The sequence below is a fragment of the Athene noctua genome, chromosome 1, assembly GCF_965140245.1.
Source record: "Athene noctua chromosome 1, bAthNoc1.hap1.1, whole genome shotgun sequence".
In the NCBI taxonomy this organism is placed as follows: domain Eukaryota; kingdom Metazoa; phylum Chordata; class Aves; order Strigiformes; family Strigidae; genus Athene; species Athene noctua.
Genome location: NC_134037.1, coordinates 69,904,997 through 69,927,395, shown reverse-complemented (window position 1 = coordinate 69,927,395; position 22,399 = coordinate 69,904,997). Strand labels below are relative to the sequence as shown.

The 22,399-nt window shown below is 36.3% G+C and overlaps 1 protein-coding gene across 5 annotated transcripts in view; it reads left to right on the top strand.

Moving 5' to 3' along the window:
• Positions 1 to 22,399, top strand: part of ZDHHC14 (zDHHC palmitoyltransferase 14) — a 115,687-nt gene that overhangs the window by 56,188 nt on the left and 37,100 nt on the right. For 3 of the 5 annotated variants that reach the window (XM_074896511.1, XM_074896509.1, XM_074896508.1), the window contains 2 exons: positions 6,531 to 6,703; positions 21,691 to 21,849. In XM_074896511.1, the coding sequence (XP_074752612.1) occupies positions 6,531 to 6,703; positions 21,691 to 21,849 (332 nt within the window). The remainder of the gene's footprint in view (positions 1 to 6,530; positions 6,704 to 21,690; positions 21,850 to 22,399) is intronic. The other 2 variants (XM_074896512.1, XM_074896510.1) reach the window with 1 other exon arrangement.

Here is a 22,399-nt window from a genome sequence, read left to right as displayed (position 1 = left end):
TACTACCTTGCTTGGAAATTTCTGGCCAACAGTTGATGCAGTCAAAACTTTAGAAATTGTGTTTTGTAAAACAAAAGTTCCTTCTCTGTATAGCAGAGCAAAATTGAGTTGCCCTTGTAGGAGCTTCTGTAACCACATCTGTTTTGCAGACAGTTCTTTTTGCATTATGCATTTTATCTATCCTGGCTTTGAAGCTTGACAGTGCATCATCAGAGTTAATTCATGTATCAATAAAAGTTGGGAGGTCATGTAAGGCTATTACTTTGGTTGTTGCATATCTGCTGCATTAAACCCTTAAGATCTTTACTTGTAGGAGGGAGTTTGTGATTATCTTCTACAATTTCATAATCAACACTGTTTGCTTAGCTTCATCTGAACTCCTACATCTAAATCCAGCCAGTGTAATTCTGATTCCAACGATTTCACTACAATTTAATGGAGTCAGTGCTGGAAGGAGTTCCACTGAACACTTGCTGGTTTGAGCAGGGGAAAGACAGGTCCCTGCAGTCTTTCATTCTTAGTAATTGCTCATGTGTTTTGACATCAGCTTTAATGAACAAACTTTGTCAGGTTTTTACATGAAACTTTGAAGACCAGTTGTTGAGCTTTTGCTGTTTGGGGTAATACTAAGCTAATTTTATTTTGTACTAGGTTTGAGAGAACTTCTAAAGTACTTAATTAGGTTTGAGGATCATGCTGTTTTGTAATCTGTGTGATTTCATCATGTTAATCTTCTTTGGTTTAAGTAATAATTTTTAAGTTCTGGTAAAAGCTGGGACACTTATGTATGCAATATACTTACTATCCATATGTGTTCCCACTTAAAAATTGTTTTTAATTAGAATTAATTTTAAGTGGAGTTACCCCCAAGTGATGTAACAAATACAGGCAAAAGAAAGATGTATCCAGTACTATAAAATATCGAATAAACTAGTAAAGCATTCAAGCAAGGTTAAATGCTTCTTGTCTGAAACCATACAGTAAATCTGCATTTATGATAAGGGTATAATATTTTAGATTATTGAACTGTGGAGGAGGTAATATTCTTCCCTTCCTGCTGTCATTCTGCCTTTTGTTAGCTGTTGTGTTTCCTGTAGTCTGCACATCTTTGCAGCATTCCAAATGTCCTGCATTTGAAATTAAGCAAGTATGAGAAGAGTGACTTTTCTCCTGTATTTTATCAAACAAGTTTTTGAAACTAACTCACCATTCTGAAATGAGAGAGTATATGATTTTTAAAAATAGTGTGAAACATAAAAAAGAATAATGAAATAAATCGATTTTTTAAAAAAGTAAATTCCAAATCCCATTGAAATTAGTCTGTTGTTTTCTTAATATCTCTTGGAAATGTTAATAGCCATATTAAAGGCTGTACAAAACAATCAGGCAAATGTAGGAAACTAATGTAGAACTTCCCTAGCTAATCTTGTTAGCCATTTCATGTAACATTACTTGAACTCATCTATACTCAAATTACACCACAGTTTTTGTGTGTCAACAGCAAAGAATTAACCATCAACTGGTTGATGCACTGCAAGTTGTTTCTTATTGTAACTTTTTCCTTGTGTCAGACCTTTCTTAAAGAGTTTCCTCACCTTACCTTTACAATAAAATAAGGTCCTCTCAAAAAGGTAGTTGTATGAAGAATGAAAACCTTAGTGGTCTGAATGAAAACCTTACTGACAGCTGCTGAAATGGGGGTCTCCTCCCTCTCTCCCAGGTTCCCTCTGCCTCTAGTTTTTGTATATGCTTCTGTCTCTCTTGCTTGGTGCTAATATCAACCCTCCTTTCCAAGTGTAGATTTGATTTGTTAAAGAGGCAGAAGGAGAAGCCCAAAAAATGGTGTTGTTTTCATACATTTTAGTAAACTAACCTGGCTCGCAGAAGAACCTGACAAAGGTTTGTGTTGGCATAAGGGCAGAAGTTTGGGACCAAGTGAATTGGAGCAATGGTGCAGTGAAATTGAAAGGAAGGGGAAGCTGAGAGGAGCCATAAATAAGAGTGGAAGGACAAACAACAAACCCTTTGGGTTAGTTTAAGGAAAGCAGCAGAGTCTCATTCATGTGGGACCAAACCCACGGTTCTCAGTGCAAGCCTTCTCTCTTAGTGTTGGACATCACCTGTGGACATAATCGCCAATAGCTACTTGTATATTAAATAGGCCATACCTACAGAAACATAGATTAAATTGTTGACGTAGGAAACAACTATTTTTTTCCTTCCATTACTTGGTTCGACTATACTTACATTATGCTTTTCCTAGAGTACATTTTTTTTATATCTGCTGCAAAGAGTATTATGTTGATGAAAAACTTGACATGTAGTATCCTATTATTTGTACTTCTATTGTTTTCTGCCTGCCAGTTTAGTAAATGTTAAGCAAGAGTCTCATTTCTCACAGGTGTAAAACCCTGTCTTATTTGTGCTCTTTAGTAAGTGGTTGTGTTTGTTACTAATAGGTTTTTTTGTAACTACAGGGTTAGCCTCTCTCCAAACCTCTATTACCCCTACTGGATAGATTTGTCACTTACTGTATCTTCCTCTCCGTGAATAACAACAACTGTCAGTTCATCTTTCCAGGAAAAGCCTTAAGGAGGCTTCTTTTCTCTCCTTGCCTTTTCTAACAAAAGAGCTTGAAAGTTGTAGGACTCTTACTGTGTGTGCTCTTCAGTATGGTTACTGTGTCTTGGTAGCCACAGGGAGCACAGACACACAGTTGAGGGCTGCTAGGTGGTAAGAATTAATTTTGTTGATCTCCTGCATCTTTTGTTCGTGGAGATGATACTTCATAATTATCTCGTAAATGCTGGTGTGCTTTTATTTTATTTAGCTGTGACAGACTAGTCTTCCAGATTATTTTATTTCCCTCCTACACTCATGCAAACGTTCACATGATGCTTCAAAAAGGCAACTGAGAAGCCAAGTAAAAAGCAGGGCCGATTTGTATAAAGCCCCTCTATTGATGAAGTCAAAACTTCAGGTTGTTACTGGTTGCTATGTGCAAATCAGAACATTGTTCTCTGAAGAAGCTATTTCCACAAAAATATTTTTTAGTGGGATCTATAGTCAAGTAATACTTCCTAAAAATGTGTTTTCTGGCGCAGACCTAGTCAGTACTTGCTATCATTACAGATGCTGGTTAAGAAGAATAGTTTTACTTTGTCTAAGATGTAAACTGAGGATGTCAGTTCATGTCTAGTAGTTACCAAGTGCTGATTTTAAAAGGTGTCACTGTTTGCTCTGCAGAAGGACAGAGATTTTTTTCTGGAGATTTGTGCTGCTCTATCATAAATCGTGCTGCAGATGGGCAGTCCTCTGCATGAAAGTTCTGAAATTTGCTGTCAGGAAATACCTGTTAATATTTACTTTAAAAACTCACTGAAAATACCATCCAGAAAAGATATCTCTTGCAATATCTGAGGAAAGTTGATGCCTGAAGGGATGCAAAGTTAATTGAAGCAAATTAATTAAGAAATTTGAGTAAACATTAGGAATAATCTTTTTCTGTGAACAATATTTGACAAATTTAAAAGTAGTAACACTAAAACAAATTGTTTAAATAATTTTGACTTAATGTAGCAGTACGAATACATTTGTTTTATAAGTATGCAAATATAAATTATATAATATGCAAGTGTATTTCTGCAGATCTATTGACAGTTTTGAGCTAAATTCCACATTTTAAATTTGAAGCCACTTTTAGTGGATTTTTTTTAAAACAACCCAGAATATACTAAGACATTTTTTCCCCCCGCTGTTTTTTTATACAGACATGAAGAAAAAGAATGGTCTATATGGTATATGTGGGGTTTTCTTAATTTAATTGACAGGAATTTTAAAAATTAATTGTTCTTTCTAAAGGACAGTTCTGACTGAGCTCTCTGCAGATCCATATAATAGTGTATCATCTGTTCATACGTAAATTGGACTGGATTGAATGGTCCTGCCTAGGCTTACAATCTGAATCTCTGTAAGGACCGCTTTCTGAGCTTGAAATAATTTCTGAATTGGTGGAGCATTAGTTGGTTATTATTGCCAAAGTTGACATCTTCGGTCTTTTCTGCATTATTGCTGGAATAATTGCAAGTCAAAGTTGATTAAAATACAGGGTGTTAAACCATGAAAACACCTTTAGGTGAAGCAGATTACCTTACACTTGCCTATGGTGAAGGGTGTGCAGGGTTCTGAGAGTGGGGTTTTTTTCACTGCAGGTGTACTTGGTTCAGCAAGGCAGAGAGAGACATTTTTATGTTCTTTTACTAGAATGAAGTAATCACTTTTCAGCAATGCAAGGCTTTCTCAGTATTTCACCACAGGATTTTCTTCTTTCTACCAATTCCATATGAAATTGTTAAAACATGTCACTGTCATGATGGCTTTTCAGCCCTTCAGAGAATGCACTGAGTATCACTGAGAAATTAAATTGTGTAGGCAGACGCCATTGCTGTCTTTGCAATGGGCGCCTGTCTAAATTGTGCCTGCTGTCCTGCCCTGAGATTATCTCATGGTACCTTTTGCACACATACAGCTCTTGTTTGGTCAACAGACTTCATCACAGTTGCAATTTCTTTGGTATGTGTAATGAATAATGCAATAGAAAAATAATAGCACTGTGCTATATTTAGTGTTCATTAATGTACGTGTTCCCTCTAATCCTTTTAAAAATACATTCATGCAGCCTATTTGTACTCTTGTCTGAGCATATTACAGTATTTTTGATTTCAGTAATCCTTTGTGGCAAGAAATAAATTGAACAGTAGGACATTTATGTGGTATGAAAGCTGCTCTTTGGTTGTTCTGACTTCTCTGACATGAAGGGAGCAAGGCTTATCTTCCAGCTGTCTTGCTGCTGCTTCCTTTAGTTAGCACTGATTTCATAAATCTGGGTCTTTGAAACATATTTTTCTAAAAGTGTGCATTTGAAGTACATGTCCTACATGTCCTTAAACAGTCATTTCATTATATGAAACTACAGTAACTCTTACCCCTTGCCTCTTTTTTTTTTTTTTATACACCATTGTCTTTTTAATCTTTTGTAACTTGTTACACCTGTAATATTACATTCACGTAGGGTAAAAGATGAATTCCGCTCATAGTGATGATACGATGTGCCGTGTAATGCGTTTGGACTCACTGCATCCATGAAACCCGTGGTGTTTGATGGAACAGCCAAGTACGTTTAACAGGATTATTCAGGGAGATAAATGCTTGGTACGTGGTAGCTGGTATGAAGTGTGTTTCCATTCTCTCCCCATCCTGTTGGCAAAAGTGATGGACAGTGAAGCTGACATTGTCATCACTTGCTCAGAGTTCATGTTCTTAGTGAGGGTAACTGACTTGCAGTGCAAAAGCTTCTCTGTCTGAATCATCATTTAAGGCAGGCAGCAGAAACAGGGAAGATGATGTTAATTATACTTGATTGATACCTAGAAGATTTAGATGAAGCCCTAAGGCCTAGAACTTGGTGGGGTTTGGCTTACGTTGTTTTTAGGTTTATTTTATGACCTCATGAAGACATCCAAAATGCATGAAGCCATCTCTGTTTTGCTAACCTCTACTTAATGTAAGAGCTATGAAGAGAGTCTTCAGCCTGTGTGTTTTCTAAGATGATGACACAGTGAGCTATTGTGTGACTCAGATTAACAGAAGTGATAGACTGTGTGATGTCTAAATGTTCATATCTCTTCTTTATGCACAGCTGTAAAGAGACACTTATATTTGTGTGTTGTTTAGATTCCAATGCTTCTGTCCATTTTGATTTTATTCTATATGAAGCATAGAAGAAAATTTGCTAAAACTGTGATCCCTGCATGTATATTGTAAATCTGGTACTGTAGAGCCTTTTTTGGTGCTGGTAATGGGCCGTTGATGTTGCCCTAGACCCCCTTGGATTATTTATTTCCGGATGTGTTGCACTGTCATTTGCACTCTTTCTTTGTAAATGAGTAAACAAGTTTACCAAGTTACAAGAAATGGATTAAGAAAGTAGTGCTGTTATAAAATGGGTATATACCAGTGCTATTAAAGGAATGTGTCACAGGTGTAAGTTCTTGAGCGCCATCTTTGTGATGGATGATAAATTAATTTTATAGACTTAATTACATTTTTCAGTGTGGCTTATTTTATCTTTCATGATGTTATATGCTTTGCTTTTTATTGCTGAATATCGTCAGGTTATTTCCCCTTCCCCTCACCCCCTCCAATTTACTTTATGCAGTTGGACAGTAGATGAACAAATATATGAGTTTATAATACCCTGAATTAGAAATATTTTATTATGTAAATGAGTATTGCATATTAGTGAGGTCATTATTATGCTATTTGGACCTTTATTAAACAGATCATGAGAAATTTCAGAAGTGTCATGAACACATAAACAGAAATTTCAGCTCCAATAAACGTTCCAAGACAAGTAATATATCACTAGAAGAAAATTTAATTCTTTGTATGAATTTATAATGCTAAACAATCTTTGAGAGCAAGTTGCACTGTGTGTTATTGATTATGTTTAATCTTTTTCTTTTTTCCAGTTGTCCATATTTGTCAGAGAAGATTACACCTGCTATACCTGCAATTGGTGGGATTCTTTTCTTTTTCGTGATGGGGACCCTGCTGCGTACTAGTTTCAGTGATCCTGGTGTCCTCCCACGCGCAACACCAGATGAAGCAGCAGATCTAGAGAGACAAATAGGTAACACTGAAGGTCTGTTGTCTCTTCACTTTCCTCCCAAGGGTGCATGTACTGTGTGAAGGCAGTGTGCTGCTCTGCTCATGGGAGGAGTTACTCCTATCTTGCCACAGTAATTGTTCTGGAGTTGTAATGTCTGATGACATTGCAGTGATTCCTGTGGAGAGATGGTTGATCATTTCTTCACCAAGAAAGACAGTAAAAATCCTGGCCTTAGAGAGTGATAGTTACTAATGTAAATACTTCTCAGTAAGTCTGGTAGAAGTGTCTCTGTTGTGCACAAGAGAATACTTTCTTAAGTGTTTTTGGCAAGAAAGCGGATATTGCAAAGGTTCTACAGCTGTGCATCTTTTGAAGTAATACACCCTCAGAGTTTAACTGAATTTGTTAGTTATATTGTAAAGGAGTCAGATAAGTCTCTATGTTAATATGCTATCTCATAAGTTGATGCAGTCTTGGAAAGATTTTTCTTCAGTAACAGTAATAAAATATTACTATTTTTTTATCTATGTAAAGCCAACACAAAGGAGAGTGAACTGGATTTTGATCAGCCTCATTTATCAAGAGAATTGTTAACTAAATTCTAATTGTGGAATTTCTACAGCTACAAATATATTGAATAGCTAAAATGTGCTATCTGGACAAGAAAGCAGGATGAGTTTGCAGAGCTGCTTCACAAGCAGTGGTTTTGTTTGCTTATTTTTAAGTAAGCTACTAAAGTTTACTGAAGGCTACTATATCTGCTTTGATATGATAGTCAATGGAAATCCTGTTTTCTGAAGCAATTTCAGAGGAATCCTAACTCATATAATTAAAAAGACAGATAACAGTTTAATACAAGCACAGGAGAAATATCTGTGGTGTCCTTGATGTACTATAGTACAGTCTTAGGCTTTGTTTACTGTGACAAATAATTTAGTGCATTCATTTGCTTCTACTGAATTAAAGCTGTTGTTACAGGTACTTCTGCATCTGTAGAGTGTGAATTTGAGGGGTTTAGTTCAGACTAGGTTTTGTCTGGTTCTCTAGACTGTAGGTCCTCCACAAAACACAGGTGAAAATGGCTGAGGGGCAAACTCGTTTGTTTAGACTCTGACACCATGTTATGGAGTAGAGTTCATTTGCTATACACATGGAGCCAAAGTTCTAGTTTAGTTTACTCAGAAAGCAAACGTAGTTTGTACACACCAAAATCACACTGTGAACCATGCCCATGTAATAAATGGGAATGATAGGAGAATTCATGTCAAAATAGCAAAATTTCAACAATATGCCATTAGTTTACTCTTACTGGTTAACTGTTAAGAGTCAGTAAGCACATCATGCAGCTGTATCTTCCACTTAAGAGATCTGTTGGACAAAGAAGTATTGTTAAGGTAAAACAAAACTAGGAACAACTAGTATTCACTATTTTAGGCCTTTATGAGCCTTTAGGAGAGGGAAAGTAACAGGTTTGTTTTTAAATACATACGTGCTTCAGTGGTTGTTTGTATCCAAGGGTTTCATTGTGATGAAAAATCTTGTCCAAATGGCTCAGTTTCTGAAAACTGCTCTCAGAGGAGGAAGAATGTGTTTACTTTCTGGAAGCATGCACATTTTCTTTGGTATGGATTATTTTAAGAAGAAGCAGGATTTCAAAATATAGGGATGAGTTCATTGATTGTCAGTACAGTAAGATCAATTTCCTTCACCAGATTTTGGCAGATCCTGACCACAGCTGTTATACTATTTATGTGTTAAGATAAAAAGGTGTCTGTGTATAATTAGCAGCATTTTGTTTATTTCAGAGTGTTTGGATTTGAGTTCTGAAGTGGAATCAACACATGCTACATGCAGCAGCTAATTGTACTTATGCTGTATTCTCTTTGTGTAGGCTTGAGGCTTTTGGAACTGTATGATCAACAACCAGATTAACTGAACTTTGTGGGAAGGAAATCTTTTCTCATGGCTGTATGAAGTCTGAGATGTGTAGTTCACCAAAGTTTATAGACCTGCTATAGCTTTCCAAAAACTGTATTCTACTGGCTTTTGGGTTTCCGGAAGAAAACCTACATGGCTTGTATACATTGCTTGTATACATTGTATACTAATTGTGCAGAGACAGGAGCCAGCTGTCATTGCCATGACAGGAAGAAGACTACATTTAGCCAGTCAGGACTCAGCTTTGGGCAAGTACCATTCTGTGCATAGAATACAGGAAAGAAAACTGTTAGATTCTAGATGACCCAGATAGCTCCATCCCAGATGGATGAATTTAAATTCATATAAATTTCTTCTGTTTGCTTACTTTCAGATATGGTACTCTGGATTATTTTAAAAGAAAATCTTCAGTCAACCTGTCTTTACATTCCATAAAGAAATTAAATGGAGGAAAATTTTGAATCCATATTCTCACTACACTCTAAATAAACATTAAAAATGAATATGGACTATATTTATACTAAGGAACTAGAATACTCTTCAAGCACAACAATTTCAGTTCTTGCTTGTGTAATAGAAGAATTCCTAATATTCACAGAATCTAGATAGTGGAAAACAGATGCCAAAGTTCAAATTTATCTTCTTGGGAAAGATAACGGATTTCTTGGAAAGACCAATTTTAGAGCTTATTTTTTAGCTTTTGCCAGTGCTGTCGCTGCAAACATTTTTCAGAATCAAATACTGAGTATGTAACTTGCTGCAAAGAAGTGTGTAAATTGCTATAACGGGTAATGGGATTATTCTTATAGTTGGGAAGGAAAAGATGGAGAGTGGGGAAAAAAGCATCTCAGAACTACTTGAGGGAATGTGGAAAAAATTATTATTTCCTCATCCTTTCTCTTTTTTTGCCCCCACCTCTTCTTAAAAGAAGTTATTCTCTCAGTAGGAAAAATATACAGGAGGAGGATGGAATTCAAACAGGTATATTCCTTAGTGTTGCCAAAAGGGAATATCCTTTTATATCATAAAATTGTGTTCTGATTTGTGGATAAACAACTGTTCAAAATTTAGAGTTTTCCCAAAAGAACTATTTTGAAATAAGGTTCCCATGTAACTGTTTTATTACTGCTGTAATTACTATGACAGCTCCCGAGTATTCTGTGGTTTTTTAAATGGAGTTTTCATTCCATTTTATTAATGCAGTACTTGAGGAGCAGTGGATATTCTTTACCTGTTTCAGTACTGGAGTTCCCAGTAAAGTGTCTTATGATTGGAAGGTGATTATATTTATTAGATACTTGAAATCATAAGAATATTTTTCTAATTGAATAACCTTCCATAAGACTTACTTGAAGAACTTCCATTTCTATTAAACCTTTACACTTCGTAAGTCTGCCATCATGACCTCTCCTATCTGTTTCACTCCAGCAATCCTGGCACTCCTCTTTTTTTTCTGTCCTATTGTGATGAAGCACAAGTAGTCTTAATTTGCCAGTCATCATTCTGGTCTCTGCTGTCCTAATGATAAATAACAGAATCTAAGCTGTTTCCAAAGAATAAAAGTGTAAGTTTATCATATCTGATATGAGTTACCTAAGACATTGCTTAAAAAGCAGTGCTGCTTTCTAAGTAAAATAAAACATGAATGATACTTTAAAAAATTTAAATTACAAAAAAAAAGTTGTCTATTTTAGTTAAATGCCACCTTTCTCAAATTTGGCATTTAAAGGTAGTTTGAAAATGAAAGCTTAAAAATTATTAGAAGAATACCAAGCTTGTTTTTAAATTTTCACCTATTTCTACCGGCCCACACACATACCATCTTACTTATTACACATACCACTAAGCCATTTGTGTTAGCTGGCCTTTTACCATCTCACAAAAGAATCATTGTGTGGGGCACTGCATTACCTAGTCAGAAGGAAGTTCTCATTAGGAAAAGGCTGGACCGCCATAAGAGGACACTGTATAGAAGTCTGCACTCATGAAGCATATTTAAACCAGAACTGGAAGGGAAGACAGTTTTGTCCAACCCTGTTAACCAACTGTCTTTCTGTCACATATTAACATATTTCTTTAAACCCATTTTTGGCTAAGGACAGGATTTCAGAGTTGGTTAGCAGCAAGATTTGCAGACAAATTGTTGGGCTTCTTACTGTTGGTGTTCTGTTTTGGTTTGTTTCTTTTTCTTTGTAATGAGACAAGTATTAATGATTGAGAGAATAATTTATTCCTGCTATAATGTGTGATCATTGTAATGAAAAGTTGGAGCATAACTTTGTGTGAAGAAAAATGTTTTTGAGGGAAGTTATCTTAACTCTGGTTAAAGTAAGGATATACTTGTCGCTTCCCTTACTGAGAACAGTTTGAGTGAAAACAAGTGGTTGTCAGTTTAGAAGCGAAAGACGGGTGTGGTGTTTTGAGTTGTGCCACTGGTGGCTGATAGTTCAACTACAGAAAAATCATAGTCCTAATTCCTTAAACTGTTTGCAAACTAATGAAAGAAAATCTTCCTAAACAGTGGGAGGCTTTCACACTTGCATTTGAGAAAGGAACAGAGAGGAGGGTAAGATGCTGAAAAGCATAGTAGTATTCATCTAGGTACTGTCCTACGTTCCCTGTCACCTCTATGGGTACTTTTCCATTTCTGTGTCGGTTTCTTTGAATTTCTTGAGTCCCGTAGGCAGAAAATGAAATTAAAATCCATTAATGAAGCTGCTGTTGAAATTTACTTGCTGATTATCTACTAGTAATGATGATGGTGCAGTTGGGGAAAAAATTTTCAGAACAATAACTTGTATAGCCTAGACTTTTTATGTAAACCAGATGGCCTTTCTAATGGAAATTTACTTTTTCAGTAATTACTTATAAAGATGATAATGATGATGGTCTGGTAAATGAGATTGCAAGTGAGTTGCTGAAGAGTAGATATTAGAATTTAGTTATCTCTCTGTGACAGATATTTTTCACAACTATATTCAGCTACTTGGTGAAATCTAGAGTGTTCTGTACATCAGGTTTTAAATACGCTCTTATTAAAGGATTTTCCCCAATTTAACCACAGGTAATGAATATCTCAGTCTTTAAATCGAGTACCCATATATGCAATATTTAATTGTATCTATGGCTTTGAAATGGATGTGGTGTAATAGTCACTTTATAAGGGCCTTCTCGGGAAGCAGGGCTCTAATATGCATAGTGGTTGCCTCGGAGGACCAAGGATGACCCCACCCCCTTTCTCCTTTCTCCCATCTTTATACTGACAGACGCCATATGGTCTGGAATATCCCTTTGGTCAGTTTGGGTCAGCTGTCCTGGTTGTGTCCCCTCCCAAGATCTTGCCCACCCCGTCCCACTGAGGGAGGAAGTTGTCGGAAAGAGCCTTGGTGCTGTGTAAGCCCTGCTCAGCAGTAGCCACATGAGGGCTACTATAGGGGAAAACCAAATCCAGCTCAGCCAGACCCAGTACAGCTTGATAATTGGCATAGAAAATGTCTTGGATACAATATTTTCATAATCCAAGTGGTTATGAGCACACACCAAAAATAGTCAAAAGGAGCTCTGAGTTGTTCTTTGCGTAATGAAAACCGAGATAGGTAAGGCAGGAGGCAGCACTATAACAATGCACTTCTGGTTATTAGGGCCTTGACAGAAAAACAAGTTACTGCAGTTTGTTCCAAAAAGTTATTTCTGTTTTAGTTCCTGTTTCTGGAGAATTCTGTGCGTTCTGGTATTTAGAGTTGACACCAGGACTCTTTTCTGGATCTTTTATTGCATCTGTTATGTACATGCACCCTGTGTTCTGCCCTGTCTTTCCTGTATTTCTGTTCAGCCCTGCCTCCATGGCTCTTACCTGGATTCTACTTGGTTGCATCTTTTATTTTCTGTCAGTCCTTCCTCTTTCTCTGATCTTTCCTTCCACTCTGTTTATTACTCACCTTGTGTTTCTGTGATGGTAGGAGGGAGGACCAGGTTCCTTGTCCGAAGTGCTTGACGGCAGCAGTCTCCAATAAACCCTGTTCTGCCAGAATGTGATATCCTTAGTTTCTCTGCAGTGATGAAGTGTTCATAATCTGTTCATAAATGGAGTTAACCTTTACTCTGCAGTAAATAAATCAGAAAGTTAACTCTGCAGCTCTTAAGCTGCTGCTGAGGATATCTGAACTGTGACCTGCTCCCTCCCCCATCCTGCCCATCTTTCTTCTGCCAAAATTTGTGCAGAAAAAGTTGCATGCTAAGCTCAAAGGCTACAGCATGTGCTAGGTTTCAGCTCCTTTCTTCAAATTCTCTAATATGATAGAGGTATTAAAATGTTTGCTATTCATCTGAGTTTCAGAAGGGGTTGAATCATCTTGCTTAAGCATCTGAAAACCCCAAAAATAAGGTATATAGCTTAGGTTACAAAACCTCATCAAGTCTTTTGCTTGATTTTTTTTTTTTTAAAACATCAAAATATGGAAAAATATAATGAAGCATTCGTTTAGCACCTTTTCCTAATCAGTGCTACAGTCTGGTTTCATTATCTCTTTCAAGGAATCCTTTACCTAGAATAAGGTACCAGCTTTAGTCCAAAATACAAGCACAGGTTTCTGTTCAAGGAATTGCTTATTTGCCCTGTGTTCAAAGAAACATTGATCTAAGTCAAGAAATAAATTATTTCAAATAAGCAGGTGACAATAATGATTTTTCCTTAAAGACCAAGTCTGTCAGATACAGATTTTTGGCTAAATAGAAAATGAAAAATATAAATTGTGTACTGAAAAAAAGACAAAGATTGTATTGAAAAGTCGTTTAGGAGAGTCAGAATGGTTTTTTTGTGTGACTGTCTGAAATGGTGTTTACAGCTTTCTTTTAAAATCGTAGCACAAGACTTGTATCACAGGTTCAGACTGCTGAGCTGATCAAAACTTCTGTCTTACCTTCAGCAGAAGCAAAACTTGTAGTCTTCCAAAAAGGGTCAATGGAGCCTTGAAGTGAGGAAATGTATTGCCAACAAATGCAGAGTTTGGGGCTCAGGTTCCCAAGCATGAGGGCTTATGGCAAGTCTAATGGAGAGGAACAAACGAGGTAGCTATAACAAATCCTTCTACCCTAAAATTGTGATTCTGAAATCAACAATGGAAATGGGAAGAAATATTTTTGTACTATTAAAATATATTTTTTAATGTGCCCTAAAGAGATGTATCCCAGTGGAGTTGTATCTGTGCAGCAGGAAGAGCTGGATGGCTTCTGCAGTTCAAAGGAAAGCTTCCGTGTGCTCTAAAACTATCATTCTGGTTTGATTGCCTAGGAATTTGCTGTACCTTTTGAATTGAAGGAACCTTCTAAAGACAGGGTGCAAGGTTAACAGTAATACGCATCTTGCCAAGAGATTCTTCAGATAAATGACCTAAAAATAATACCTTCACCAAATTGTTACTTTTCTAAAATTCATGCATGTAATGTGTCCAATCTGTGGCTTTTACTTTATTCAAGTAGTTCTTAGATACTTGAGTCTTATGCCCAAAGAGGAGGAATTCTGATTTAAGAATGCTATTTTGAATTTCTTTTTAAAGCTTATTAACCTTTATTTTTGTGTGTTAGAAAACATAGAATAGGACAAGCTGATTAAGGAGAACAGTTCTCAAAATAAGACCTTCTAAAGAAACTGCTAGTACTCCATTCATTCAGGTGACTTTTTGGAAACAGGATGGTCATGCTGACGATGTGAAATGTTTCCACCTAGGCTATTGCCCTTTTCCAGGTGAAGATGAAGGACTAACAGAGCTGGGATGCTGCTGTTTCCACCACTAGGGTACACAAATGGAAGGCAGTTGTTTATTGAGGATTTGGTGAGGTGGTAGTGGCCCAGCCACCATCTGTGTTCATAGCCAAACAAAAAGTGAGAGAAATTAAAAAAAAAATTTTTTTAAAAAGAATGTCCACAAAGCAAAAGGGACCTTTGTTATTGAAACATATTAAATTAAATGCACATCATCAAGCTATCCTCATACAGAGGAAGGTTAGGAAGTGTAGAAAGCGGCCATTCTGTCTGTATTTGTAGTTTTATGAAGATTGCAGTCAAAAAGATATTTGTATTGGAAGTGGAGACAGTTTCTAAAGGTGAGCATGAAGAGGTGGCACAAGCATATAAGGAAAGTGTCAGAAAGGCAAAAGGGGAATAAAGTCAGTTACAACCAGCAAGGAACAGTAGAAGACAACAGGACAGGCCCTCTTAGAGGTCAGAGGAAGAAAGAAGCTGAAGGCATGCTCTGTAGTTGGGAAAGGAGAAGTAACAGGGTAATCTGAAGGCTTCAGCACTCTGATCTCAGAAGAGAACTTGCACACTTCTTGACAGCTGATAGGCGGTGCAGGTCAGAAGATAGAAAATAGAAGAAGTGAAAAGAAAAAGAAAAAAATTGTCAATCTAATATACCTATCTATATCTGTCCTATCTCTATAAACTATTCTCTGTCTGGAAAGATATGGAGCAAACTGCTAAATAATCAAATTGTAAGAACTGGGGCTGGCAGGAAGTGGGGTTTATGGCCATTTAAGACTCAAAAGAAACAACCAAGTATTTCAAGAGCAAATCAAATGTAACCAAACTGATGCCCCTCCTTGGTGGAAAAGAAGAAGCAGTTGTGCTGAATTTGACTGTAATAGAGCTCTTGATACTGTCCTACATGGTATTCTTTCTATATAAATTTTGGGAATAATGTCTGGATTAAATTACCACAGAGTAAATGAGCAACTTTATAGAAAGACGCTCTAGTGGCAAATGCTAAGTGATCAAGTAGGCTCTTGCAGAGACTGATTGTGGGCTCAAGAAAAAGGGAATATGCTTAACATTGAAATTGATGCTGAGTTGGGGGAATTTGCAAGCACTTGGCTTGAATTTTTTTTTTTTTTAATATATTCTAAATAGCAAATTTAGGGAACAAATATAAAATGCATGATTACAAATGGAGACAGATACTAACAAAAAGGAGGCTAAGTAGCAAATGATACAGTAAAAGGGGACTTAACTATTATCCACAAACAGATTGAGTCAGCACTGTGATATGTCAAAAAGGAGATTTTGGGGAATGCATTAGAAGAAGAGTCATTACATGAACGAGGAGGTGTCACATTCTGCAATACCTAGTGATGATGAGGGCTCAGTTCACTGTCTAGGTTTTGACACATGTGTGGAAACTCGAGAGGAAAGCAGCAAAACAGAGAAGTCTAGGAAACATGACTAGTAAGAAAATACTTAAGAAATATATGTATTTGGCCGAAGAGAGGGGAGGAGCATAAATCTTAAAACACTCCAGTATTTTTTCATATAATAGGAAAAGTGACTAGATGCATGAGACTTGTATAATGCAAAATCACTGAAGACAAAGTAGGGTTATTTGCTATAAGAGTGCTATAATAGTTAAATGCAAATGCAGCAGGACTTTTTTTTGTCTAAATGAGAGAATAGATTTGTTAATGCAGTATTTTTACTCTGATTATAACTTTCATGAAAATTGAAAAGTAATTTTTTCCAGAGCAACCGCAATAGTAGTTGCATACTTTTCATGCTGAATATAAGCATGCATTCTGTGATCACACAAAATACTATATTGATAGGGGCTGTTGTTTTGATGGAAACATGAAAACTAGGAGCAGCCTTATTTTGTAACCTCTTTGCAGTTACTTGTCTCTTGTAGTTAGTTTAATGTGAAGTCACCTCAAGTGGAAAGATGTTCATAGGATAATAAACTTGTACCTACGAAGGCTTAAAACGATAACCTACGAAGGCTTAAAACGATAACCAAACCCAGGCGAATGGATTTCACAGATGGAAAAGCGTTGGTCCATTTGATGTATACAAGATTAACAATTCTTCCACAATATTGATCTTTCTTACATTGGATAGGTGATGCAGATAAATAAAAATATGATCATGGTATTTTATCCTTGCAACCTTAAAAAGGAAATGCTTTGGATTTTTCTTCAGGGTAACTTACTTCTATCTTCCCAGTTTATTCTGTACAACCAGTTCAGACCAATTCACAGTTTCTGCTTCCTTTCTTTTGCATTTTCAAAAGCCCTGAAACTCAGTATATTAGCTACACCAGCATGCCATCTCTGGAATATTTTTTTTTTCTTAGTTCTCTAATTTTCATTGATGCTCAGGACTATATTTGAGACTTCTCCAAAATTCCTTGTCTGTCTTTGTTTTGAAATGCACAATTTGATTTCCTTAGAACCTTATAAGATTAAATCTGTACCACAACATAGGCATTTCAAAGAATTGACCATAACCTGAACAAGCACATACAACTTCGTGGGTACAACCTGGGTATGTTTTGCTTTCTCTCTAAAGGTGGGCTACCAGTTTGGTAGGCTTATACTCATACCTGATATTGCTTGCATTAAACAACATTCTAAAAATAAATTTAGTAAAATTACTTTGTGCATCAGTAAGTCTTTCAGAAAGCTTTACTCTTTCCCTCATCAAATCACTGAAGATTACATTTCTTTCTGGGAGCAAGAATGCCTTTCACATAAAGTTTTGGACTTGAAGAAGATGATGCAATTCCACTCAAGAAAATAATACATAGGTTTTTCTGAAATCAAGGCAGTAAGTCTCTTATCTAAAGTCAGGAGCAATGTTTGGTTGGTATCTCTTGTTGGCTATCAGATGAAGAGTTATGTGAAGAATGCAGTTAGCAGCTGCTGGTTTCAGTCTAAGCCAGGTCTGAGATTACTGCCTGGAAAAAAAAAAATTGTTTTAAGTTCTTCTCCCTAAAAAAAAAAAAGTAAATTACTCTTTCCCTTCTAGCCCACTGTTGTTAAGCATGTAGCTTGGATTTAAGTGATTAAACTTAGAGGAAGACAATTCCTAGAGGTTTGCATTTTTGCAGGGCTCTTTTTGTTGTTGTTCTTCAGTTGTTATAGGTCATACATAAAGATTTTTTTCACTGCATTATATGTTTCTCTTAGCAGGAACCATTACTTCAGGTTACTGACTTTTCTAATGATACTGTTTGAAGATTGAAATTGTGTCCCTTTAGAGTTGATGACAAACCTTGAATGATAGGTTTGCTAAATTTGTGTAGAGACAATGTGGAGAGACCTTCTAGAAACTGTTTGTCCTGCTATCTTAGGAAAGTTGACCAAAAAATCAAATGCTTGATGGAGCAGGAGAATCCTGGCTATATGTATACAAAATTCAAGCCTTTGTGTCTCATCTAAACAGCACCTCCCATTTGTTTTCAGCAGAGTAATTTGAGAGATCTAAGTGGAGTTTGTTGTCACATTAGAAGGTTACTAGACTGTATGGTATATATCTCCATTAAATATTTGGAGTGACTTTCTTGCAGGACTTCAGGTACCTTGGTCCTGCGAAGATATAGCGTGTATATTTGGGGTAATAAAAATGCTGGAGCCCCATCTAGTGCATGAACATTTAACACTGCTAGGGAAGTTATAAAATGTGGCAGAGCAGAGAGGATAGAAGGCAATCCCATTAGTGAGAAAATTTTACCCTTTTTATAAAACAACTTGCATTACTACATCAGTAATGTATTGGAAGAGGAAAATGTAAAAATTAGTGGTCAAATGCAGATTTATTTGGGGAAGGTGGTTCCCTAAAGATTAATCTTATGGTGCCTTAAAGGGATCGCATATATTAAAAGATAAAACTGTGTTAGAACCCAAGTATGGGCAGTCCAACTGAAGGCTAATTACAGACTGAAAAAATCACTGTGAGAGCAGGACATGTTTAGCACATTTAGGTTAGATAAATCTGATTAAATCCAAGCACATTTGACCTTGCCGTGATGCTTATTTCCAGAAAAAAAATAGATGTTAATAAACAAAGACTAGGACTTTCAGGTTTGATTATGCCATTTAGAAATGTGGGTAAAATCCTGAGTCCATGAAAAGTCAGAAAGACTGTTTTCATTAATTTCATTTTCATCAGCTTTCACCCTTGGATTTTGAGATTAATTTTCCTCAGAGAGCTGGGATTTGCTGTCTCTGTGAAGTTGAACTTCCCTGCAAAGGTTTGGAAGGAAATCCGCTTAGGAAGCCAGTGTTGTGAGTATAATGGGCTGGCTACTAGTCTCCCTTCTCCACCAGAGAGGAGGGAAGTTGCCTTTGAGATTCTGCCAGAGTCTGTTTTAAAATAAAATAAATACAGTGTACTTTTTTAACTCCTGGAAAGGTGGGAAAATGCTCGGTTTAGTCAATGTATGTTTTTTATACATAAATGTTTCATTAGGAAAAAAGAGTGCTTTTATTCAAAACAATTCACATTGACTGGTTTAAGTAATTTTCTTTCAATAATTAGGTACATATTCAGGAATAATATTTTGTAAAAGAAGAAAATCTGAAATCTTAGTGTTATTTTAGGAAATTTGGTGCATCAATGTTTCTAGCAGTATAGAAAGCTACACCTATATAAAATTCACGCTTCATTAGTATTTTTGACAATTATGTACCTAAATTTGAGTATGAGTATCAGATGGAAATCACTGGTTTATTAATGAAAATGTTATGCATGCATGTGTTAAATGCTTTATTACATAAAAAGCCACTTAGGGCTAATGACCTACATTTTTGTTCACAATTTATCTTGACCAGACTACAGTCAGAAATGGGCATAACACTGTGTTTTGTAAGGCCCATGGATTTATAGAAGGATTAAGAATGTTACAAGCCTGCTGGTGATGATGTCACTGGAAGTACAGTGTATTAAAATATGTTTATCTTTTTCAGCGTTAGTAACTAAAATCAGCTATAGGAGCTTTTTTAATAACAAAAACTTCCTATGGTGTTTCTCTCCCCTAAAAAGTATTGTCTTATATAGATCTGTACTGGTACTACAAGGTAGATCTGTACTAGTACTACATGAAATGCAGCCTATGATAACTTGTTCTAAAGAAGTTCTCATTGTAAAAATTGAAGCTTTTTTAATGTAATCTCTGAATTATAGGAAATTCTTCCCTGTTTTCTGGATTTAGAAATCATCCATGTCTCTGTAAGCTTTAAGTAGTATAAGCACAGTTGTGCTATGCCCTCAAAAGAACATCTTTTCTGATGTTTCTGATCTAGTTCTGAATTAGGTTTTTTTACTTCTAGTTACTTTACTTTTAGTTCTGAATTAAAATTTTTCTGTAACCTGAAGAAATTAATTTTTTTCTATTGACCTAATCAAATTCTTGTATCTGCTAGAGTGCTTTAAAATCGCAATCATTTAATTAATGAGTTTCTTTTAAACAACATAACTGTAAAAAAACCAAAAAGGAAACAAGATAATGTTCATATTTCACATTAAACACTTGTTATTGTCTAGTTATGCTTCAGCATGTAAATACATTAGTAGCTTGTACTGCAATACCTATTTAACAAAAAATACTGTGTGAAGTAGTATTGGCCTTGAGTTCAAAAACAGTATTATTGATTTTTATAGGAGCCACACAGTTATCTGTGCTTTTACATGCAGATCATAGGACCTGACCCATCGCAGGGTTGGTTTAGATTCAGCACAAGCAAATGTCTCTACCTCATCAGAGTCCAGTAGGCTGCCTCTAAGTTGCTGTTTCTTCAGTATTTACCACTTCATTCTCATAAGGGATGCTTAGGAGCTTCACACCCTGACCATCATTCTCAGCTATTGCTCCCCTCCTTCTACCCTCTTCTCCAAGAGTTTTCTGAAGGCCAGTTGTTTCAGTGGTCAAGTTTACAGTGGTGTCTCACAAATAATTTTACAATTGCATATTTATGGAGTGGATGAGCACATCGCAGATGGGAACTTCTTAAGCTGGATTTGCTGCCAAATGTAGCATATTATATAATTACACCTTTGCTGGCACAGTTATGCTGTCGCTAATTTGAATACCTTGCTAGGTAGGAGGCTTTCTAGTTACCCCCTTGCAAAATGTGTACTCTGTAGGCTGTGTAAATATATCTGCTGACCTGGCAGAAACTGTAATTGTGAGTGGTATTTCTAACCATTTGAGCTCAAATAGAAGTCATGGATCTTTTACTAACCTGTCATCCAGCCTCATGCTTGTCCAACATGAAAGTGAGGAGGACAACTTAAAACACAGTTGTGCAGGTGACTGTGACTTTGCAATGTAGCTTCATTCATATATTGGAAAATAATGTATTATACTTTCCTATTGATATTGCCGTTCTGCCTGTCCAAGAGTAAAAATTTAGGGTTTTTTCACTTCTGTGGTTTGATTTGATTGGGATTACACAAGAACAGATAAACTGAGTAACAGGTACCACTTTTATATGTTCAGCTTTCAGACTACAGCTCAGTTTGGGCACATTTAAAGGACAAAATTGAAATTTTAATGATTTAGCCTAATTAGTCCTTTAGTTGCTGGAAAAATGAATGCTGATGTCCTAAAAGAAAACAAAAGCAAGCAAACAAACAAAACCCCACCACGTGTACCAAATGAGGTAATTGGAAGCTATTTTTATGTAACAAACTTCAAGATGTATAAAAACTAACACTGGGAGTTAGATTTTCAAACTTTGAAACAGCTAGAGCTGTGAAATACTATTCTGAATGTGCTCAATTGTTTCACAGCATTTAAGAGATCTCAGAGTGATGACTGATCTTCTTTCTACCATATGCCAGGCTCTAATGACAGAGCTGCTGTTGCTTAAGTAAATCTGCAGATTCTATATGGCAGCTGTAGAATTTCTGCAGCGCTTGTAGAGAGACTTTTTATTATTACAGGAATTCTAAAAAATTCAGGAAAATCCTCAAGATAACTTGTCCAAGTTTTACCATCCTGTACCAGAAGTCATAGTTGTCTTTAATGTATTCTCTATGAACGGTTATGGGATATAAGAGTGCAAGAGTTTTGGGATTCAAGGTAGCTGTCAGCATTTCAGAACTGGGTTTGGGTGGTTGCTTTAATTCAGATTGATTTGTAACTATCTTTTTGCAAGATGTTATTTTAGGAGAATGAGAAGGTAAAAAAAGTTGTTTATTTTAAGCGTGTTAATATAAATTTGAAACTTGCTATAGATTGCCATCAAGGACAGTTCTGTGCATACACCATAGCTCATGTGAAAAATGTAATGCATTGTATTTCTGTGTTTAGATATTGCAAATGGCTCCAGTTCAGGAGGATATCGCCCCCCTCCCAGAACAAAAGAAGTGATCATCAATGGACAGACAGTGAAACTAAAATACTGTTTTACTTGCAAGATTTTCCGCCCACCTCGTGCCTCACATTGTAGCCTTTGTGATAACTGCGTAGGTGAGTAAAAAAGATACAGCATATGTTCAATTTAGTAGCTTATATATTGTTATGAATAGTTTTAATACAAGAGAGAAAAGAATCGGCATTAGTGGCAAGATTACTCATGAGGTCACTTGCTGTGTTCATCCTTTGTTCCTACAAGCTGTTAAATGTTAAGAATTTTAGAAGCGGCAGAAGAGTTTTTGCCTAACCAATAGTTGTTGCTAATGTAAGAAGGAAAAATATCTTCTGATGCATACATCTTTCCTAACCTGTTCTGCAAAACAAAGAACATAATTTGAATAGCCACATAGTATGTGTGATGAACTCTCCAGTGCAGAGAACCAAACTTTACAGGAGTCTCAGAATTGTTTCCTTCACCAAACTAAATTGAGGGCGAGGAGCTGCTTCTCCAGTTCATTGCAGACTAACTGTAAGGCACACTTCAGATGGTTAGAGCTTGGCTTGCACTGTCACCAGAGTACACACTGCACGTGATTCTTACCTTTGAACAGTTTTAAAACTAGAAATTTTAAAGTCAGAATCCATAAGAAATTACTGGGCAAGC